This window comes from Syngnathus typhle, linkage group LG3 (assembly GCF_033458585.1).
Source record: "Syngnathus typhle isolate RoL2023-S1 ecotype Sweden linkage group LG3, RoL_Styp_1.0, whole genome shotgun sequence".
In the NCBI taxonomy this organism is placed as follows: Eukaryota; Metazoa; Chordata; class Actinopteri; order Syngnathiformes; family Syngnathidae; genus Syngnathus; species Syngnathus typhle.
In genome coordinates this window covers 9,101,895-9,123,457 of record NC_083740.1, presented here as the reverse complement: position 1 = coordinate 9,123,457, position 21,563 = coordinate 9,101,895, and the positions used below count along the sequence as shown (strand labels likewise).

The 21,563-nt window shown below is 39.4% G+C and overlaps 3 protein-coding genes across 5 annotated transcripts; 2 read left to right on the top strand and 1 right to left on the bottom strand.

Annotated features, from left to right (window-relative positions):
• Positions 1-252: 252 nt before the first annotated feature.
• On the bottom strand, positions 253-9,467 carry tecrb (trans-2,3-enoyl-CoA reductase b). 3 transcript variants are annotated; one of them, XM_061273557.1, is made up of 12 exons: positions 9,371-9,467; positions 5,582-5,632; positions 3,145-3,196; positions 3,013-3,057; positions 2,292-2,395; positions 1,988-2,103; positions 1,718-1,823; positions 1,544-1,616; positions 1,409-1,452; positions 1,275-1,332; positions 917-1,005; positions 253-780 (listed from the first exon to the last, which is right to left on the bottom strand). In XM_061273557.1, exons 1-12 carry the CDS (start codon positions 9,383-9,385, stop codon positions 607-609), a joined length of 927 nt encoding a protein of 308 aa, XP_061129541.1. In that variant the 5' UTR covers positions 9,386-9,467; the 3' UTR covers positions 253-606. The 3 variants fall into 3 exon arrangements, with proteins under 3 accessions (XP_061129541.1, XP_061129540.1, XP_061129539.1); XM_061273556.1 differs by lacking the exon at positions 9,371-9,467 and adding an exon at positions 5,737-5,889; XM_061273555.1 differs by lacking the exon at positions 9,371-9,467 and having other exon boundaries at positions 5,582-5,907.
• On the top strand, positions 6,840-21,554 carry LOC133150928 (CMRF35-like molecule 6). The gene is made up of 11 exons (XM_061273562.1): positions 6,840-7,145; positions 15,254-15,384; positions 15,650-15,799; positions 16,769-16,864; positions 16,938-16,972; positions 17,053-18,734; positions 18,856-19,170; positions 19,515-19,562; positions 19,739-19,780; positions 20,099-20,226; positions 20,449-21,554. The coding sequence occupies exons 6-11, from the start codon at positions 18,695-18,697 to the stop codon at positions 20,695-20,697; spliced, it is 822 nt and encodes a 273-aa protein (XP_061129546.1). The 5' UTR covers positions 6,840-7,145; positions 15,254-15,384; positions 15,650-15,799; positions 16,769-16,864; positions 16,938-16,972; positions 17,053-18,694; the 3' UTR covers positions 20,698-21,554.
• On the top strand, positions 11,451-14,509 carry dnajb1b (DnaJ heat shock protein family (Hsp40) member B1b). Its single transcript, XM_061273558.1, has 3 exons — positions 11,451-12,073; positions 13,241-13,836; positions 13,935-14,509. Exons 1-3 carry the CDS (start codon positions 11,863-11,865, stop codon positions 14,166-14,168), a joined length of 1,041 nt encoding a protein of 346 aa, XP_061129542.1. The 5' UTR covers positions 11,451-11,862; the 3' UTR covers positions 14,169-14,509.
• Positions 21,555-21,563: the final 9 nt, after the last annotated feature.

Below are 21,563 nucleotides of genomic sequence, written 5' to 3'. Positions count from 1 at the left end.
CCTGTCAAATTCTGACTTAGCAACTAAATAAAACAAAGGTATTTAGTAAAGAATAGCCAGTTAATCAATGTGCTTCTAAATATTCTCAAATTAAATTTTTCTTCATAAAATGGGGCGGCCCCCATTACTTCTATGTTGCAAAACATTGTGTAGCTTTACTAATTTTTCTAATGAGGAAGACATGCTTATCACATTTTAATTTTAGAAAAATGTTTTCTAGCACCAGGTAGAAACTGAATCAACAAAACCAGCCACAGGTTTGGTTCCTTTTTTATTAATAAATTACCTTTTCAGATGAAGAGATGTGAACAACTATTAATAAATTCCCGAACATCAAAACATAAACCAGACCTGTATGATCTGTATGGTGCATGTCAGTTGCACAAATAATTCACAGAACCAGTCAAAATTGGTTAGGTTGTTGAGTGCGTCAAACGAAACAAAGCCAGAGATGTGTTAAACGCTTATCAAAATAGCGACAAACATGCGAGCAGCACGCGAGCATGTTTTCAGTCAGTGTAATTCCAGTGGACAAGTAGAGGCGAAATAAAGGGAGATGATGAGATTGCTACCCTCAATGAAAGATGATTAAGAAGGAGCCACCGACTACAGGACAAAGGGCAGGATGGGTGATCGTAGAGGAGGGTAATCACGGAATTCTTTCAGGTAGCTGCGATGCTTTCCCTTGGCCCACACGGTCATCTGAATGAAACCCACCAAGGTGAAGAAGGCCACAGGCAGACACTGAGTCATCAGTGTGAAGCCGAGCCAAGAGCCCAACTGCAACGAGATAAGGAATGTTGATATGAAGTATAAAGATGACTCTTCACTAGCTATGACAGTTATTTTTAAGCATTTTAGATGATACCAGACTCAGATTTGAGCATCACAAAAAACAAGAGTGAACAAAAATAACCTCGTAAGTGTAGTTGGGGCAGGAGACCAGCAGGAAGATCCAGGTAAAGGGATTCTTTGTTGGATATGGTATCTTTCTGGTCTTGGAGCCTGAGTATAGTGAAATATCATAGATAGATATATTTTGTAGATCAATAAAATGTTTGTATATTTGCCTCAAATATTATTCTGCTATACAATTTCATAAGACACCTTTTAATTCTTTCAATAGGTTGAATGTGGTTTTCCAAGTTAAATATAGATCGATGAATGAAATAATTTTTAAATAAAATATTTTTCCTTTTTTCAGAAGTTCAAAACAGTACAATTGTTGGAAAAAAAAAAAATTCATTCCACTGTTGCGATGACAGTGCACATACCTGGTGGACGGAGGTTGCGGAGCGCAATGTGGATGGAAAAGTTTCCAATTTGACAAAACTGAGAAAGAGGACGACTGCGGTCAGAAACTTGTACCTTGTAACTGATATCATACACTGTGTGGAAGGATTCTTACCAGGAATAAGATGAGGGCCATTTTGATTTGTTGCTCGCCATAAACTGTAACAATAATTCACACAAATAATTGGAAATGAAGTTCAGAGGAGACATTTATGTCTGGGAGAGTATTACAGCATGTTCATGCACTCACTTGGTGGCGTATATAGTGGATGATTGATGTAATAAGCCATCCATGCTGCAAAGCCCCAGTAGTATGTACAATTCTGAAAAACACACTTCTCTTAGAATCTACAAAAACATGTGCCTCAACATTTACATCACTTGATAAAAAGACTGACTGCACTCAAATAACCATCAGTCTCACCTTGAAGATGTTGCGCAATGGCATGGTTCCGTGAGAGAAGCGATGGACAAACAGTGTCTCCAGCAGCCTCTTGACGTAGTGGAAAGAGTGGCACATGCAGGCCAAACTGGGAAAAGCAAAAGCTCTGGATTAGCTGCTGAATAAAAAGTAAATGTAGGCTCATGGTCTTGTGTGTCATGAAAATCAGAAAGACTAACATGTTCTCAAAGGCTTAGTAAGTCCATGGCTAGTCAAGCGGATTTGTTTAATGGAGCAGATTTTGTCACTTACTGAACAACCCAGTGTTTACTGGTGGTGAAATCATATTTAGGAGCATAGATGAAGGGGACCCTGAAGTAGAACATCAGGTAGATGACGAGAGGTCCGGTGTACTCTGTCAGGAAGACCTGAAAGTCACGAGAAGCCACATGATCACAGTACCAATGACAATGCGTGTATTTAAAGGGCGTGGCCCAGCAAAAAACTCCAAGTAGAAGAAAAACATAAATTGTAATATCATTGCTCAACTGCACTGGAATATTAAATGACCTAGAAAATACTGTGTGTGGGTGCACGCGTGTCAACCTGTACTTACAGTGACCCAGCTGATTTGAGCCCCCAGGTCTCGGAAGTAAAAGGTTGCCGTGGTTCCCACAGGAAGCTGTTGCAGAACATCCTCATCTTTTAGAGATTTCCCCTCTGGAACACAAATAAACATAGTCAGATAAATATAGTGTTCCCCCGCTGTATCATGGTTCATTGTTCAACGATCATTTATGGTTTTTACATTACACGTACAAGTCTGAATTTAAAGTTATGTAGTCTTGTGTGTTAAAGGGGAAGTCAACCCCAAAATTCTTTGTGATCATATTCTGTGCACCAAACTAGTTGAGGCACAGTATTGTGAATCATGTTTCGTTTGAGGAATATGAATTAAACAGGCAAAATGCCCCTGTTTTTAGCCATCTCATGGGACGGCCATTTTGACACTTGCTGTTGACTGAAAATGACATCACAGTTGCCAGGTCACAACACTTCACCAGTTTTCTGAAGATGAGCAGTGACCGGCTGTGACCTTATTTTAGGAGTCAGTTTGACAGTAAACGTCAAAGGGGAGTTCCAAATAAAGCCATCACGCTTTGCATTTCATTTGGATAGCCGTGCGAGTGAGTTAGAACAGATGCCACAGAATACTTTGAATAACTTGAATGTGTTTATTGTCAATGTGAAAAATAAAACTATTACAAAAAAAAATGTTGAGATGGTTCACAGTAGATGTCAACGAAATTACGTTAATGAAACCAAAAACCACTTACTGGGGTCAAGGCGAATGGACTGTCTGGCTGGGTACCACTGAGGATCTGAAAGAGACAGACAGTGTGAACATTTGCTTGCTCTTAATTAGGATGTATACTTAATTAGGATGAGGCAATAGCGACAACACTTACGGCTCTTGTGGAACATAGACTTGATTTCCCCGATGGTGGCATTTGGTTCCACCTACAAATATCAACATGACAAATAAATTGACAGAAACGTACAGAGGAACAGACAACAACCCAGTTTTCCATTCATGACAGTGATTAGCGGTAAATTTAGCTCTGGCTGTGCCCACACACACCCATGGATGTGAGCAATCCAACAGCTGGTATTCGGGTTTCAAGGATCCTACGGCCACAGCCGAAGCGTGCGCTGTTGTGCCGGGCTGGTTGCTGTCAGCTTGGTACGAAATTTGAACCCCAATACATAACACACACAAATTGTGGACAAAGTGGACATACTAATGGCATATTCTAGAAAAAAAATGTAAGCAAACAATAAATAACAACACATAGTATCCAGATACACTTCAATCGGATCAGTTTGGAGTTGTCTTGCACAGATTTTTTTCCAATACATAGCAAAAAATGTTCAACCATCATGGAGTATTATTCATTATCATTATTTATTACATGCCATTAGAGATACTACAGATGTTCCTGGGGGCTCTATGTGACCCTTCATTCAGTATTCTATCTTTACTATCAAGGACTTTTGCCAATTGCCAATCTATGGGAAGTCGAGCTCATTTGAGCATTAAACCTATCATCAGGTACTCCGTGTTTGTTTTTCCATGATGATAAACTAGTCGAGTAATTTCATTAATAGAATCTAACCTGGCTTTGAAAGACTGACAAGCTTCACTTCTTTCCATGTTATTTGGGAGACCATGAGGCATTTCCAGTGAGATCACAACACTTGAAAAAAAGAACTTGCCTCTTTAGAATGACATGCATAAAACCCCCACAACTATCTGGGCTTCATCAGGTGCTCAGATCATAGCTTTGTCCTATATAAACCCTGACTAGACATGATAAACCATTTAAAGAAACAATCCCTTACCACTGCAACACCGTCCTTTCTATATCTGGCATACACTCGATGGACAAAGCTATTGGGACACGTGGCCATTACTTGACAAGCTGTGAAAATGGCCTTAAAGAGCCTATTCAATTGTGGAAAGCAAATTTGCAAGTCAAACCACTAACTGAAATAATTATACAGTGGCAAAACAGTTTGCCTCCAGATGGATTTTTTACAAAGCAACACTGTAGTTTGGGAAAATCGAGAAAGCTTGCATGAGGCCAGCCAGCTCTAAGTGACAGCGAAGGCAGTTGTAAACAGCGAATGTAACTGTACACACCAGAACACTACTGATTTACAAACCTCACATTGAGAACTCAAATCAGGCAAGGATAAAAGCTGATTTTAGATTGATTTTATCATCCATGTCGACTGGATCTGCGCAGCGTCCTCAGAATCAGTCGTGCCGATTGATTGAACGTAATCTGGTCTGTTCGATGCAAACTTTTATCTCCGTATTTAATCAAATAAAAATGGAATGTACACTGCATAAAAGGCTCGGCTTAGGGGGTAACTAGGTCATGTGAAGCGACTCACCTCACCTCAGAGACACATGCAAAGACCTCATTGTTGTCAATGTGATGACCATGTGCCATCAAAGATAATAATTTGCTAATAATGCACTTAAGGAAAATTCTAATGCTTTCAGCCATCCTTCCTCTCATCACTTCTGAGTCATCACAGTTCATCAGTCCTGTTCTAGAGGTCATCAATTATTTTTTTATATTTGTGTGATAGTTTAGACCTTTAAACATTACTTTAACAATTGCCTGTATATAACCTTAAGGTCTATGATGGTGAGAGGTTGATATAGGCAGGGAATCCAGGGACCTACAGTATTATAAATAAAACCGATTAGGGATTATTATCAGTCACCTGCAGAGCTGATCATTTGAATCGAAGGAGGGAAACTTCTAAAATGTGCAGCCCACAACTGTGCTCTAATGGCTCATCACCTTTGGCCTAGTTCATCTGAAAGGTTTTCGATTGACTTAAAGTGAAGATGCTCAACTTGGTCCTCAGCACGCTTATCCAAACAAGCCTTTGTGGGACTTGCTTTTTGCATTATGGCAAAGTCGTGAAAAGAAAATGGCCCTCCATAAAATGTTCCTACAAAGTTTGAGCATTGTTTCGGGAAAATTAAGGAAATTATAATTAGAATGGGCGGCTCAATAGAAATTTGGGTTACATTGGTGCTATAGGCTAAACTAAAGACCAACTGTACATGGACTCTTTCAACATTGTGACCAGACCACTAAGCAGGGAAAGTTGGGTCATGTGTGAAAATGTAGATTTACAGTTGAACATCAACTAGGGCAGCTTCAGTACGTTCTACAGTAGGATATTTCATATTACATTAGACCACCTCAGTTTGTTTCATTTGTGTGCAAAAAGCATTCACACCCACAAGCCATGCAAACAACGATGTCTGCAGAGTGTAACATGAGTGTTGTGAAAATAGCTAACGATGTTGTTGCTCACCTTGTCCAGGAAGCAGAGCTTGTCCTTGGTCTTGGCATCAAGTATCTCCACCTCAAAGAAAACAACAGCCTTTTTAGCTTTTTTAGCAGGTTTACGTTTGACCGGTGCCGGGGCCAGTACAGGTGCAGCCGCTGCCCCGTTTGCTGGCTTTTTACCAATGGCAGCCTCAAGTGCGAGGGCATCCATGTCAACCGTCCGCCTTCTGGACTCACTTTATTCCCTTCTCCCCACCACCCAAGTGTCAAGCCCAGAAGAACCACTGTGAGCCCAAGAGGAGAGTTGCTACACTCAGCTGTGGAAATAAATCCGTCTGCCCCATGCGTGGTGCTCTGGCAGCCCCTCCCTCTTCCTCCTTTACCTCATCCAACCACCCCGTCCCACCCTTGCTGGCTGCCCCTGTCTCATTCCTTCACTTCTGGCCAATTGCTTATTTTAACTGCCAGCCGACCCCCGGAGAGTGGACACGTGTGCGCATAGTTGCAGATTCAGACTTGCCATCTGCAAACATCTCGTGGAGGGAAAACCCTCTCAAGCAGGCGCTTTGTTATGGAGTTGACGTGATTATCCAATGTTCACCCCTTGCCCCCAATCTTAGCGTTAAAAACATTCAGAGACCGCTCGGTCTAGTCTTGGGTTAAGTCGTCAGAAGGGAGAGGTGTTATGACAACCAACACCGTTGGACCCCATCTCCTCCTCTCCTCCTCTCCTTGCAGCTAAATATAAAACCTACTGCTAACTCGGCACAAACCTCTTGCTGATGACCCCCCCGATATGTCTATGGGGTTGATGTCATTAGATTGGCACTGCCATTTGTGCCTAAAAAACACCTCACTACTTCAATAGGTTCAGTTATGTTTAAACCCTCTTTTACCATCTTTCAGTCACTCACAGAGATAATTCCCCTTTGCTGCCACCCAAGTGTGATAATACCACAGATTCTTTTAGCTAAGTTAGGGTATTCCCCTTAGTAAAGCCCACCCATGCTTGTTGTTCACACAGTTGCTATTACTCAATGAAAGACATACAATTATGAACTTTTTGGTGTTTAAATTTGCAAATAAAAATAAATGAATGTGAAGCTTAGTAATGCTTTTTGCAAGTCACCTTATGGTGTTCATCAATCAAATAGGTTTCTCATCTATTGGACTATGACTTTTTTTAATGTACAAATTGATTATAGTATTGTAATATTATTAATATTATTATTATTATTATTAACACAGTTTTTACTTATTGTATATTTGTTTTTGGTCAGATTTTTCCCCAGAGACTCTTTTATGACTACTTAAATTGCTCATTTAACCAGATACAGTAGATATGATTTATTGTATATTGAAGAAATGCATTTAAAATCACAGCGCATAGCCCCAGGACACTATTCTCCAAGTCAAGCATTCAAACATACCCATGGCGGCCACTTTATACCACACACACCCTCTCACCCTTGTCTATATAAAGGCTGAAGCTAATAGCAACAGCCTGTCAGCCTAAGGCACGATGAACTGAGGGTTACGCGAGGGGAACTGACTTAAAAAGCTCTTGCTACGATGAACGCAAGCAAGAGGTAAGGTACTGATTGTCAAATCAGCATTGTTTGAATTTGGGGAGCCGATTTTTTAGTTCAGTCAACCACTAGACAGTTGAGAGAGAAGTAGAGCTTTGGTGCAGTCTGGGGTACATTTTACAAAACAAGAAAACGTGGAAATTTTTGACAATTAGGCATTGGCGTAATAATTGTCACGTATTGTGAAGTTGATTCTTGTGTGTTTAAATAACTGGGTCAGAATGGATATGTACTAGGGGTGTAACGATTCATCGATACACATCGATTAATCGATATAAGGCTCTACGATTTATTGGCATCGATGCTGAACGTAAACATCGATTTATATCGCCGTGTTTGACCTCGGACATTAGACGCGACTTTATTTTGAAATCCAGTTCATTGTTGCTTGCTTCCTCTTTCCGGGAGCAGTACGCGGCGTGTTGTGTTGTGAGCAGAGCAGGCACGTGAAAGGGGAGTCGACAACTAGTACGCGGCTCCTGGGCTGATGCTATGGCTAGTGTCCAAAAAGACGAGGAAATTGGCTCCCCTTTAGGCTTCAAGTCATTCTTTGGAAGCATTTTGGATTCCAAAGAAAAGATGACTCAACGAGTCAACGGACAAAACACGTGCAGTTTGTAAATCCTGCCATGCGGTGATCAAATAGTCAGGGAGCACAAATCTCGATGCACATTTAAAGAAAAAACACAACATCAGAGTTCAGTGTTAAAATAAGCACTTTGTATACTACAATACTCTTGTAATTTCCTAAATAAAGAGTTTGCAGTACCTTGTTGATTTTGCGTATGAATTGTTATAAATCAGGATATTGTTCCATATTTTTTATTTAAAAAATATATATATATGTATCGATCGTAGAGCACTATATCGTGATGTATTGTGAATGAATCACAGCAGGGTTTAAGATATAGGCAAATATCGTATCGTGTTTCTTTTTATCGATATGATATCGTATCGTGACAAAACCCGCAATTTACACCCCTAATATGTACTAATTAGCTTTCACCGGCAGAGGTGCTGTTGATTCCGTCTCAACTAGAAGAACATTACGGTGTCAACTTTAGGAAGTCTTGTTCAATACGATAACAGGTTCGAAACCGATTGTACCACTTAGTGGAATACAAGCCTATTATCTCCATTAAAAGACACAATCAGAAAAAAAACACTACGATCCATAATACTGTCAAAAATGCGAGTTGAGGTTATTCAAATTGCACACTTGATGGTAAAAATGGTTTAACAGCAGCTCTAATGAAGACAGATAACATTACAGGCGATATAATCCATTAGAACTTTGGGATAAATTTGCCTCGAGCTTTGCATAGACATGCTGATATTTTGGATACTGTATTGTGGCGCCAAACATTATAGAAGAATTCAGCAGCCTACTCTTCTACACTACAGCCGCCGATGACAACAATAACAAATTTAAAAAATTAATAAATACCCCGACAGTGCCAATCAAAGTTAGATATCAAACATATCCAATATTCATTTATTGCTTATCAAATGTGCTGCTTCTGCATGGACTGCATTTATCCAGAGAATGTATGATGTTTACACATGCTCCCTTGACTTGTAACATTCATGTGCTGTTGTTAGGAATCCCAACTCAGGGTTGGGTCGGTTTGTCATTCTGTTTTAATCCTGTCTGATGAGTTTTGGGGCTCTTAGACACATCTTCTTTACCTCTTCCGGTGCTTGCATTGTTTTAGATTGCGTTTTCCTCAACATCAGATAGATAGAAAATTTGCATCTTGATTTGCAGAGACGTGCGTAATGAACAATTGGCCAAGAGAGACCGTTGAAACTTTACTCTTTTCGCAACTGGATTATTGAGTAATAACATGATAAGGAGGGCCAGGAGTCATTCCAGTCAGAGATGGCGGTGATGCATTGGTTTATACTGATCATATGTTTTTAATTTACAAATGCTTAATTCCGGTACACAGATTATTCTTCAAACCGCGTCTAACTTGTCAACGAGACAATTCAACAATGAAACCGCTGATGTCCGCATACGATAAGCCACAAAGCTTCGGTCACTGCAGCCTGGCGGTGTAAATTGCCGCGTGCTGTATTGTGCCAGCACTTGCATAACCCAAAGCGTAAATTTGACATGGTATGCGCTACAATACATTGATGCAGTATATTTGCAACTCAATAAAGTGTTAACATTTCTGTAAACCCCATTGTTACTTGAATGACTCATTGTGACTACTCACCTCGTAGTGCTTCATCTTGTCAGTCCTTTCCTTGGTATTCCAAATGATTGACACGGCAACCTCCAATCAGAGAAGAACATTCATACCCTAAACGGATATTGGGCGGGTTAAAGAATGCTTATTAACCAATCAGAACGAGTGTTAGTCGGAAGAATCCGCCCACAGTATCTCCTTCCGAGCAAATAGGATTCAGTAAATTAGATCCATCATCGTCGATAACAATGTACGGTGTGCTCAAAATGTACATTCTCTTGCAGAATTAGAAAAGTGTTCCCATTTCTAGGGAAACTACAGATGAAACCATCTCGTACGTTTTCTTTATGATTTTCTTTATAATTTGCTTTCTTTATTATTGTTTTGTTTATTATTGTGGTATGGTATTATTTAGGGGTGTAACGATTCATCGATACACATCAATTAATCGATATAAGGCTCTACGATTTATTGGCATCGATGCTAAACGTAAACATCGATTTATATCGCCGTGTTTGACCTCGGACATTAGACGCGACTTTATTTTGAAATCCAGTTCATTGTTGCTTGCTTCCTCTTTCCGGGAGCAGTGAGCGGCGTGTTGTGTTGTGAGCAGAGGAGGGACGTGAAAGGGGAGTCGACAACTAGTCCGCGGCTCCTGGGCTGGTGCTATGGCTAGTGTCCAAAAAGACGAGGAAATTGGCTTCCTTTTAGGCTTCAAGTCATTCTTTGGAAGCACTTTGGATTCCAAAGAAAAGATGACTCAACGAGTCAACGGACAAAACACGTGCAGTTTGTAAATCCTGCCATGCGGTGATCAAATATTCAGGGAGCACAAATCTCGATGCACATTTAAAGAAAAAACACGACATCAAAGTTCAGTGTTAAAATAAGCACTTTGTATAATACAATACTCTTGTAATTTCCTAAATAAAGAGTTTGCAGTACCTTGTTGATTTTGCGTATGAATTGTTATAAATCAGGATATTGTTCTATATTTTTTATTTTAAAAAATATATATATATGTATCGATCGTAGAGCACTATATCGTGATGTATCTTGAATGAATCACAGCAGGTTTTAAGATATCGGCAAATATTGTATCGTGCTTCTTTGTATCGATATGATATCGTTTCGTGACAAAACCCGCGATTTACACCCCTACTATTATTTGTATTGTATTGTATTGTATTGTATTGTATTGTATTGTATTGTATTGTATTGTATTGTATTGTATTGTATTGTATTGTATTGTATTGTATTGTATTGTATTGTATTGTATCAAAATTATATTACTGTGTTTTGCCTGATCATTCATGTTTTTTTTTTTTACACAATGGTACACATCTTTCAAATTCTTCCAGGCTGTTTAAACTTGTGAGCCCAACGATACGTCATGTATTAATGCCAAAATTGTGATTTTATAAATCTTTTGTTGATGAACTTTCAAAACACATATAACTGATAAAGTATGTTTTAAATACGCTTTTTTGGTATTACATTATTGAAGTCTTGTTAAAATTAAAAAATTATTAAATATTTTGCTTTGCTACAGACCTATTTCAGTAGTAATTTGAAGTGAAGTTGATTCTCATCACAACACAACAATTACTCAAACCAGTTACCCACCACACTGTCTTCCTGCTTAAAACAATCTTCAATCTTATATAATTTAATCTTTCCTCTGTGATGTTTCTTTGACCCATTGATTCTCTGTTCTTTTGCTCAACCATTACAAAGACATCACAAACACACTTATGACAGACCAAATTAAGAGCAACCTTTAACTTGGTACAACTACATACAATAATTTACATGCATTTGGGGAAATGCATTTTTTTCTTCAGAAATATTGGTGCCTGGATTGTCCTCCAATGAAGTGTAATAACGTTTAGAAAATATTATTTAATTTGTTTTTTCTGATGCTATTGAGTGGAGTTGGAAGAAAACCTGATGAAGTGTTGTAAATGTTAGTTCCCACCACCTCAATAAAGAAGTGACCGGATTTTCTCTCTTCAAAACCTGAGTAACTGCTTCAGTACATTCCTCCACAAGTGTGCAAAAATCTGGGCCACACCTCACAAACAAATGTTCAAGTCAGCACTGCTTTGACATTTGACTGAGAAGGAACAACTGGTCTAGAGTGTTGCGTATGTGTTTTTACATAGTTTATTCAAGTTATAATGGTCAATGTTGGCTGTGCAATAAGAACTACACACGCTACTTTAAAAATAGGTTGCTTTGTGGAGAGACTAAAAAGGTGAGAGCGCTTTACTGTACTGGAATATTTCTGACTGTCATGAAGGCATCACGGAGTGACGCATGGGGAGGCGTGGCTTACTTCAGTCGCTGGTGTCGCGACAGTGGAGATTGTACTGGCTTGTTATGGAAATCTCTGGAAGTTTCCACACGGTTTATATTGACACGGTCTCGGGCGTGTCGCTGAATTGAGACGTTGGACGAGGGAAGGGAACGTTTGCATCTAAACGAGTGACAGGCTGACGGCCGAGAAGGGAAGAATGGGGAAAGACTACTACGACATTTTGGGTATTAAGAAAGACGCTTCTGAGGACGACATCAAGAAAGCTTATCGTAAGCAAGCTCTACGTTACCATCCCGACAAGAACAAGTCACCGGGAGCTGAAGATAAATTTAAGGAAATCGCCGAAGCTTACGATGTCCTGAGTGACCCAAAGAAAAAGGACATTTACGATCGCTTTGGGGAAGAAGGTAAGCGTGTGTTCGTATTTATGTAATTGGAAATAGCGAGAATGTTGTTTTCTTTGGTGGCCCACTTTTGACGGGAGCAGCCAACAAACGTCGTCCCGTGTGTCTATTAACGCTCACTCGCTTTAAAATTGGTTGTCAAACTTTGTGTATGGGCCTCGAAACGAAAGCAAGCCTCTTAAAGCACAAACTTAATGGAAGTCCTTCACTTGTGTTGTCGTAATTCGGTGAAAATAATATCCGACGTTGAAGTGACGTGTCTTCTTAATTTAAGTCTCGCGTCATGCCGTTTAATATTTGGGATAGTAAATTGAGTGATCTAAATTCGTTTGGAATGTGGGTCATGAATGTACACAGTTAAGTACGCCACAGCAGTAATGTATGTGAAATTGTGACTTGGGAGAAACGTGTTCGCGTGTCAGTGTTACCATGGCAACTACATACACCGCAAGGTTTCTCGGGAATGGGTCTAGCCTTCAACTCATTTAAAATGCCACCTGTATTTTATTAATACATTTTAATGTACTATTTCCACCATTATTTACTGTCACCAACTGTCAAAAAAAAGTCAATACAGCTGGGGATTGGGAATTTGGAGCGCCAGTTTAAGCTCTACTTTTTTTTTTTATATATACAGGTCATACCTGAGCAGCATTCATAGGAATAAAGTGTCTCATAGTCCAAAAAATAGACTATTTGCTTTTTGACGAATTGGCAGTGTATGTAAGAATTGCTGAATTATATTGTTTATTATGCCATGGGTAGGTCTGTCTATACGTAGTGGATTTAGGTTTTAGGACATTCGGTCCATCTTGTGATTTAGATATTGCCTCAAGAATCTCTGTCTGTGTTTACAATGGACAAATGTATGTAATCTGATCAAAGTTCAGATTGAAAATTGTGCTGATTGCATTGTTTTTATTGACTCGATTAGAACTTGCGTGTTCATGCATCAGTTTTGAAGAAATCATTTTTCAGGCTTTTAATCCAAATGAATGTAAACATAGCCAGTGTTTACAGGCATCAGGGTCATGACTAATAACTCCCAATTGAGAATTCAAACTGACAATAATATATTTGAGTAAAATTGTGCATTTCAAGGAAACGCAAAACAACACTCACCACAATTTTTCCATTCATATTTATGTTGTTTTACCCTATTTTATTCAGGTCTGAAAGGAGGTGGACCCGCGGGTGGTGGTGGTGGTGGTGGCCCAGGCAATTTCAGCTACACCTTCCAAGGGGACCCCCATGTCATCTTTTCAGAGTTTTTTGGAGGACGAAATCCATTTGAGCAATTCTTCGGTGGGCGCAATGGCGGCATGGATGAGGACATGGACACTGACGATGCTTTTGCACGGTTTGGAATGGGTGGTGGCGGCGGCTTCCCCCGCTCCTTCAGTTCCAATATGGGAGGGTTTGGCGGTCACAGTAGTGTTGTGAAGAAACAACAAGACCCCCCTGTGGTTCATGAGCTGCGAGTGTCCTTGGAAGAAGTGCTGTCTGGTTGCACGAAAAAAATGAAGATCGCTCGCAAAAGACTTAATCCCGACGGGCGAACGCTGAGGAAAGAGGAAAAAATCCTCGAGGTGCAGATAAAGAAGGGATGGAAGGAAGGAACTAAAATCACATTTCCCAAAGAGGGGGATGAAACCCCGACAAACATTCCCGCAGATGTGGTCTTCGTGCTCAAGGACAAACCGCATGCTGTGTTCAAGCGTGACAACTCCGACATTGTTTACACAGCCAAGATCTCACTCAGAGATGTAAGTTGAAAAACCAATACACCTTTTTTTTCACTGTGCTGGAAATGAGGGTTCTTCTTGATCTGTTTCACTCACTTGCATGTTGCTTCTGTTTCCAGGCCTTATGTGGCTGCACAGTCAACGCGCCTACGCTGGAAGGCCGAGTCGTCACAGTGACGTCAACTGATGTGGTGCAGCCCGGGATGAAGAGGCGCATCAGCGGTGAGGGGCTGCCGTATCCCAAGCGCCCCGATCGTAGAGGTGACCTGATAGTAGAATATGAGGTTAAGTTCCCCGAGCGGCTTAGTCAAAGTGCTCGGGACACCATCGCCCAAGTTCTGCCTCGGTCATAAAGATGCCAAACTGGACTTTGGCAAATGATCCCCCTGCCCCCCCCACACACACACAACCCATCCTTAAAATGCCAATTATAGTTTATTTTTTATATGGCATCGTGTGTGAGACAATTTTGTGCACTGTTGTCACACCATACATATGGGACATAAGACCCAGGTCGCCCATATTGTAAATGCCTCGTTAGAAACTGTACAATACTACAGGCTAAATTGTAAATATAGCCAATATTGTTTAATGTTAAATTCTATGAATGAGATTATTATATTTTGCTGAAATGTTTGTAAGCTTTCTGGAGCCTAAAGTGTTGTTTTAAGAGCAATAAAAAGTAAGGGTTTGATTTGTGTGTGATGTATTAACTGTTCTGTTGACAAGGCAAAGAAGTTCGCATTCATGGGCTCAAACAAGATACCTTCAAAAATAAGACTGACATTGCTCCATCTAAAAATTGGGCTTCACCTACATGATGATAAATCTGTCTGTCCAGTTTGTTAAAACAATGAAATTTAAGAAAATTGGTTAAAACTGCAACTCCTTCTAAAACTATAAACTCCATCAATTCACGCTCCCAAGAAGGCATATATTGAGCATGATCAAATAAATGTTACTTGTAAATATGACAATGTTTGCACCTTTTGTTAAAATGATTTAACATATGTTATTTACTGTCACCTGTCCCTAAATTTAAACTAGTCAACAATGTGAGCCACTATCGGCGAATGCCAGAACGGAAGTCGTGACGGAAGCTGCTTGTTGGACAATGGACAAAATGGTTCAAAAATGGCTTGGTTTGAATAGTCACAAGAAACATTTATTTAACAATATTTTCCAAGAATAACTACAGATACCCGTGACACAGTCAGCAGACGGCTGTTTTGAGCCTCCCAGCCTTTTGTGTGAGTGATGCACCAAGGCACACACCCCTCTGCTAAAACAATAGCTGCAAACACTCATGTTGAGGCCGGAAGATAGTCATGGGCAGATTGAGCAACAGATAAGGGAGGAGAAGAGACAACCTGACTGTTCCTACTGTAGAGTTGTCATCTTAAACTACAACAAATCTAAAACAGTGAAATCTTTGCAGCTGTTTTTCCCAGGCACTCATCATGTGTTGAGTGAATGTGAAGCAGTTGAGTTCTCGGTCTCCATCATTTCAGGATTCCTTTTGAGAAAGGATGGACGTTTTTTTCGTTGTCATGTTTTACTGCATCTCAGGTGAGTTCTGGATTTTGGCTCATTCTTTTTTTTTGTTAATAAAAGGCAAGTTAGTTCTGTTTGCTATTACAAATTTTGAGATCATTTTATATACACACACACACAAATACACATATATATATACTTTTTAAAGTAATATACATCTGTTCTGGAGAGATGGTAATAATGTATTATAAGTGTGAAAAATAATCTGTGAAGTAACGAGGCCGTGAAAGGTGAATAATGCTATAGGGAGGGATTACTGTATACAATTGTTGTCTTAAAGTGTCAGCGCTTCCTCCTGGATCTCCCCCCTCTGCAAGCCCACAGACGCTTACAGAAAACATTCGGTCCAGCACTGTGCGATTGCCTGCAGCATCAGCAATGACCACTCCCGAGGTGGAGACTGACCAGACAGCAACAACCAAACTCTCAGGTTCCAATCACAACTTCCTTCCTAAGTGTGTGTCTGTGACATGACTCAACACTTATACTATAAGTACTAGGGGTGTAAATCGCGGGTTTTGTCACGATACGATATCATATCGATACAAAGAAGCACGCTACGATATTTGCCGATATCTTAACCCCTGCTGTGATTCATTCACGATACATCACGATATAGTGCTCTACGATCGATACATATATATATATATATTTTTTAAAATAAAAAATATAGAACAATATCCTGATTTATAACAATTCATACGCAAAATCAACAAGGTACTGCAAACTCTTTATTTAGGAAATTACAAGAGTATTGTAGTATACAAAGTGCTTATTTTAACACTGAACTTTGATGTCGTGTTTTTTCTTTAAATGTGCGGCGAGATTTGTGCTCCCTGAATATTTGATCACCGCATGGCAGGATTTACAAACTGCACGTGTTTTGTCCGTTGACTCGTTGAGTCATCTTTTCTTTGGAATCCAAAGTGCTTCCAAAGAATGACTTGAAGCCTAAAGGGGAGCCAATTTCCTCGTCTTTTTGGACACTAGCCATAGCACCAGCCCAGGTGCCGCGTACTAGTTGTTGACTCCCCTTTCACGTGCCTGCTCTGCTCACAACACAACACGCCGCTCACTGCTCCCGGAAAGAGGAAGCAAGCAACAATGAACTGGATTTCAAAATAAAGTCGCGTCTAATGTCCGAGGTCAAACACGGCGATATAAATCGATGTTTACGTTTAGCATCGATGCCAATAAATCGTAGAGCCTTATATCGATTAATCGATGTGTATCAGCTTATCCATGAGCCTGATAAGAACATGCAGTTTAGAAGATTTCTTGGAGGTTGTTCATGTGAACAGACCTTGTGCAAGCATAGTGATGTTTATGGAATGCATCACATGACGTATGGCTAGATTTATGGTTTGTTGCCAACTGTATTCATCTGTCATGTTCACAGACATCACTATGGTCATCATTGTGTCTGTTAGCCTGGCTCTTCTGGTTTGCGCCATCATTCCGCTGATGTTCTATAGGAACTGGAAAAGTAGTGCAGGTGAGGCACACACACACAAATGTAACAAAACAGTATCGTACTCATGCTCAGCTTTGCCAAATGATTCTTTCAGAAGCTCGGAGCAGAGCAGGCGCAAACAAAGAAGATGTGAGTGTGACTCAGAAACAAAAAAAAAAGGTTTGCTGATGTTTACACAAAGGTTACTCAAACATGTCTCTTGTACACAGGTCGAGGAAATGTCACCAGTAAGGCCGCATCGCGTTCAATCACCTGGTGGCCTGCAAACTAATGGGCAGAATCTTTCCTTGCTTGCCACATCTTCCATTCAGCCAGCCAGATGAGGACAATCTAGACTGGATAGGTTTTTATTAGTTTGTCTTTCTTGTCTTTCCTTTCCCTCGGCACTGACTATGACAATGCCAACTTGTAATCAAGATGCCTTGCTAACATCTTAAACTAGAGATAGTTTGTTTATATGTAATACAAAGTACAACGAAAAGAAGAGGTGCATAAGAGCACAGCAGCAATGGTTTAATTACTAAGTCAAACAGGGAAACGGCCAAACAAATCCATCAATTGGTGGTCTGGTGATAAGAAGTTTTGTATTGATGCAATTGTGAGTCAAATTTGAATAAATAACATTAATAATAAATTGAGGACTATGTATGACAAGTCATGAAACTATTATCTCTAAAGGGCTGGGAGTAGTACAGGGATGCCATTTAGCACAATTTAATTAGAAACATGGGGAATAATTTGAGGCAGTGAAATAGCTTTTCTGTGAAAAATATGACAACAAAATTGAGTCATTTTAGTGTCAGACTGCACCATGAAATATAGGCCAGGCGAGGGCGCTATAAACATGAAAAAGATGAGCAACGTTTCATCTTCTCAGCTGCCCTTCCTTGCGATGGTCTTCATAGTGGTGAAAAAAGTGTGTGTGAAAAATACAACAGTCTTGTTAACTCAATGATGGTTGACTTCATGCAGGTATTGCAAGTAAGCGTTATTAAATGTTGCCCACTGTTCAGATCCTGCCCTGTCCGAGTCATGCATGCATCATTGTGTTCTTGGATAAGACACTTTACCCACCTTGCCTCCAGTACCACTCACATTGGTGTAAGACCCGGGTGTGAATGGTGGAGGTTGGAGAGGCCATAGGTGCACACTGGCAGCCAAACCTCCCTCAGCCTGGCCCAGGGCATCTGTGGCGAAAGAATGTAGTTTATCACCACCACCAGAGTGCGAGTTGGAGAAGGTAACAAGAAAGGGACAGAAAAAAAAAAGAGAAAAAAAGCTACTGAGTCAACGTGTGTACAATGGAAAAATCATGTAACCTTCAACAACCTGGGAAAGTAAAGTTGCCGAAACGAAGAACGCCAGTGTTATGCATCTTTCTCTTTGAGGGTGCAACACATGGTCCCATTTTCAGTGAAAGTAATGGCTTACACAGTTTTAAAAATAGAAGATCATAAAAGTACTGTATATTCTTTAAACAACCACTATGTTGTGTTTTGAATGCACAGTTGTTGTTTCCCTATGCAAGAATATTACACCATCTTTTATCTTAGGCAGGCTTATTGGATAATCAGGATACAATATTTTTATAATAATAATAATTATTATTATTATGTATAATATATATACTTATAATTATTTTAAGTCATTTAATTCTCACGTATCCGTGTCCTGGAACGTTACAGTACTGTTGATTGTTTTAATAAACATGTTTCTTCTCATAAGTCAAGGGTTTTCAGGGCCAGAGAGAATTAACAGCGGAAGTGCAGTAGTAATTGGAAAAAGGAACCAAGCAACTACCGAAAAAAGAACAACTTGAGAGACTAAACGTAAAAGAGAACTCATGAGAGCATGGAGATACTTTTCCTTGTCATTGCATTTCTTATGCATGGTAAGAAATAGCTCACTTCAGTTGTCTTTATTGTTGATTTTCTCTACTGTCTTCATCCATTGAAATGTAAGTTACAAATAAGTGAGTGATACAAGTTGATTCTTCTCTTTGTTTGGTGCAGGGACAGCAAACACGGAGACTGAAGTCACAGGAATATCTGGGGAAAACATTATAATAACATGCTCTCGCTACGATCTATTTGATGACACCAAATACTTCTGCGAGAAAAACTGTGATTATGATGACGATGTCCTAATAAAAAGCAAGGGCATAGCAAGATGGTATTCAAAAGGAAGATACAGCATAATAGATGATGGAAAAACATTCAGAGTTCAAATCTCTCAGCTGACAAAGGAGGATGCTGGTACCTACTGGTGTGGATGGGAACAATGGGGTAAAGATGATCACGAAAAAGTTGTCCTCACTGTCAGAGAAGGTGAGCGGATATAGAACTCAACACTCTTGACCTCTTCATTAAGTCTGCACCAGGGAATATTTTTCAGTGCTGGGACGTGAGATATTACACCTCATAACACCAACTAAAGAAACTCTAAATTCCATGTGTAATTGCTATCGGAAACTATCCGTCCATACGCTTTTCTGTCCGTCCATCTATTCTGTATCACTTTTTTTTGGCACAAAGCAACTTTGAGGAGGGCAGCAGAAATCCTGCCACACAAAATCACCGCAAATGTTGCTGACTGCTTTACGCCATACACGTCATCTTTTCCTATTCATGCTTTGTGCTTGTTTGCAATTTTCTTTCCTATATCGTTTTAGGAACAACAAAAGCACCAACAAACCCAACTCCAAGTACTCCGTCCTCTAGTAAGTTATTCTTAGTTAGCCATCAAACGCAAAAACGCCATATGCCATAGTTACATGCATATGACCGTAATCTCTGTTATAAAGTTTGTGCTGCTCAACTTCAAGATCAAATGCGTCAATATATCAACTTTTCATCGATTTGAACATTTAATGCTTGTGGTATTTTTCATTTCTAGTAAACGGTACAGTGATCACTCCAGAAAATGTCATCGTGGAGAGTAAGTAAGAGACATAACACAGCTAGTGCTCTTGTTACAGCTAAATAATGCACATTTTGAATGTACATGCTGCTTGTAAATGTTTTCAAAAATACAAATTTCCTCTGACAAGAAAATCGTTATTTTTATATATATATATTTTCTAAATCTATTCTTTATGTATTTTGTTTGGTGCCAACAATACAGAAAGTTGAAATTCACTTCAATACACTGCCGTTTGAGTTGAGCAGACAAGAGTCCAATTAGCACAGCTCAAGTCTACTGTACGTATAAATGATTCCAGTTACACTAAACACAAGTTGTTGTACTTCCTTACAGAACCTAACCCGATGCTGCTTGTGGTTGCAATGACATGTGCAGTTCCCATATGTGTGTGTCTTCTTTATACACTCATTTGGTTAGTGACTATGAAAGCCAAGCAAGTCATCCCACGTCATCAACAAAATGTAAAGGTTTGCTCACATTAAAACACACATTACTTGGTATTATCTGGAATTGAACTGAAGTAAAACAGAGGTGTCCAAATCCTGGCCCGAGAGTCATTCACTGCATATTATTTTTAGCCTGCCGCATAGTTTAATAACATTGTTAAAAATATTCTTTATCTATTTGTTTACTATAACATGTAAAACAGGTTTAATGATATGAATAATGGGATCATCCAACAGATGCCATCTGACTACGAGATCATGATGCCTGCTGTTAGAAATGAAGGTCACTGCGGGGCCTCAAGTCCGCGGTATATCGCTCATTTGGAAGATGCACCCAAAGAACCTACAGTGGAGAATCAAGAGTCTCCAGGCTGCCTCGGCGTCAGTGAAAATCTCTATATAAAGCTCAGTCAAATGGAGGAGTGTATCTATCATGACCTAAGTTCATCAAAAGAAATTCCCAAAGGAAAACACTTGGGGCACTGAAGACTGCTCAGTCTCCAGAAGTTAGGAATTTGAAAAGAGAATAGTTCTCCACCATGAACTTTTGATTGTGGACTTGGTGAATTATTTCATGACGATACTGATTGTTTTGGTAGCTGTTTTTTTTTTGGTTGTTGTTTGATGGTTGGTACCCACCACACAACCCATTTAACTGCTGTGATGGAAAATTGTGTAAAATCTTGATCTTTCCAATTCTTAACTGCAAGTGTCACATTTCTGACTTCATAGCGACCGATGACTCTTTTGTGGTCTGGAACTTAGCTGTTTGTTTCATAGAGGCTGATAAGGTTCTTTTTTTGTGGGGTAAGAGAAGACACAGACAGAGCATAGCATTATTTTGTAGTGAAAATAATGTAGTGGCTTCCACAGTTTTAAAAAAAGAAGATCAGAGAAGTACTGTATATTCTTTAAACAACCACTATGTTGTATTTTTGATGCATGGTTGTTGTTTCCTCTTGCAAGAATATTAACACTTAGAAGATCATCTTTTATCTTATAAAGGATTATTCAATAATCAGGATACAATATTTTCACTAGGGCTGTAATTCATATATGTTTGTTGTGAGATACTACTTGATTCATTGGATTATCTAATTTGACTTTCACTTTTTTTTACCATAATTACCCAGAAACTTATTTTCCTTACCTAATTCAGTGCCTTGTCAATCTTCCAAACTGTCACACATTCTGTCAGTAGAAATGTTAAAAATATTACAGCACAACTGTTTATCTCCATTTGTAATCAATTTTATTGTAGGTGCTTGTGTATATTTTCATTCATTCAAGTCATTTAATTCTCACGTACTGTTGATTGTTTTAATAAACAACTTAATAAACAAGAGTCTTTC

Coding starts and splice junctions, on each gene's coding strand:
- dnajb1b (XM_061273558.1), top strand. CDS start 11,863: ATGGGGAAAGACTACTACGACATTTTGGGTATTAAGAAAGACGCTTCT. Junction 12,074..13,240: donor CGATCGCTTTGGGGAAGAAG/GTAAGCGTGTGT, acceptor TATTTTATTCAG/GTCTGAAAGGAGGTGGACCC. Junction 13,837..13,934: donor CCAAGATCTCACTCAGAGAT/GTAAGTTGAAAA, acceptor TTCTGTTTCCAG/GCCTTATGTGGCTGCACAGT.
- tecrb (XM_061273555.1), bottom strand. CDS start 5,767: ATGGATGCCCTCGCACTTGAGGCTGCCATTGGTAAAAAGCCAGCAAAC. Junction 3,197..5,581: donor AGCTCTGCTTCCTGGACAAG/GTGAGCAACAAC, acceptor TGATATTTGTAG/GTGGAACCAAATGCCACCAT. Junction 1,617..1,717: donor CATTGCGCAACATCTTCAAG/GTGAGACTGATG, acceptor TGTGTTTTTCAG/AATTGTACATACTACTGGGG.
- LOC133150928 (XM_061273562.1), top strand. CDS start 18,695: ATGGAGATACTTTTCCTTGTCATTGCATTTCTTATGCATG. Junction 19,171..19,514: donor TGTCCTCACTGTCAGAGAAG/GTGAGCGGATAT, acceptor ATATCGTTTTAG/GAACAACAAAAGCACCAACA. Junction 19,563..19,738: donor TCCAAGTACTCCGTCCTCTA/GTAAGTTATTCT, acceptor TTTCATTTCTAG/TAAACGGTACAGTGATCACT.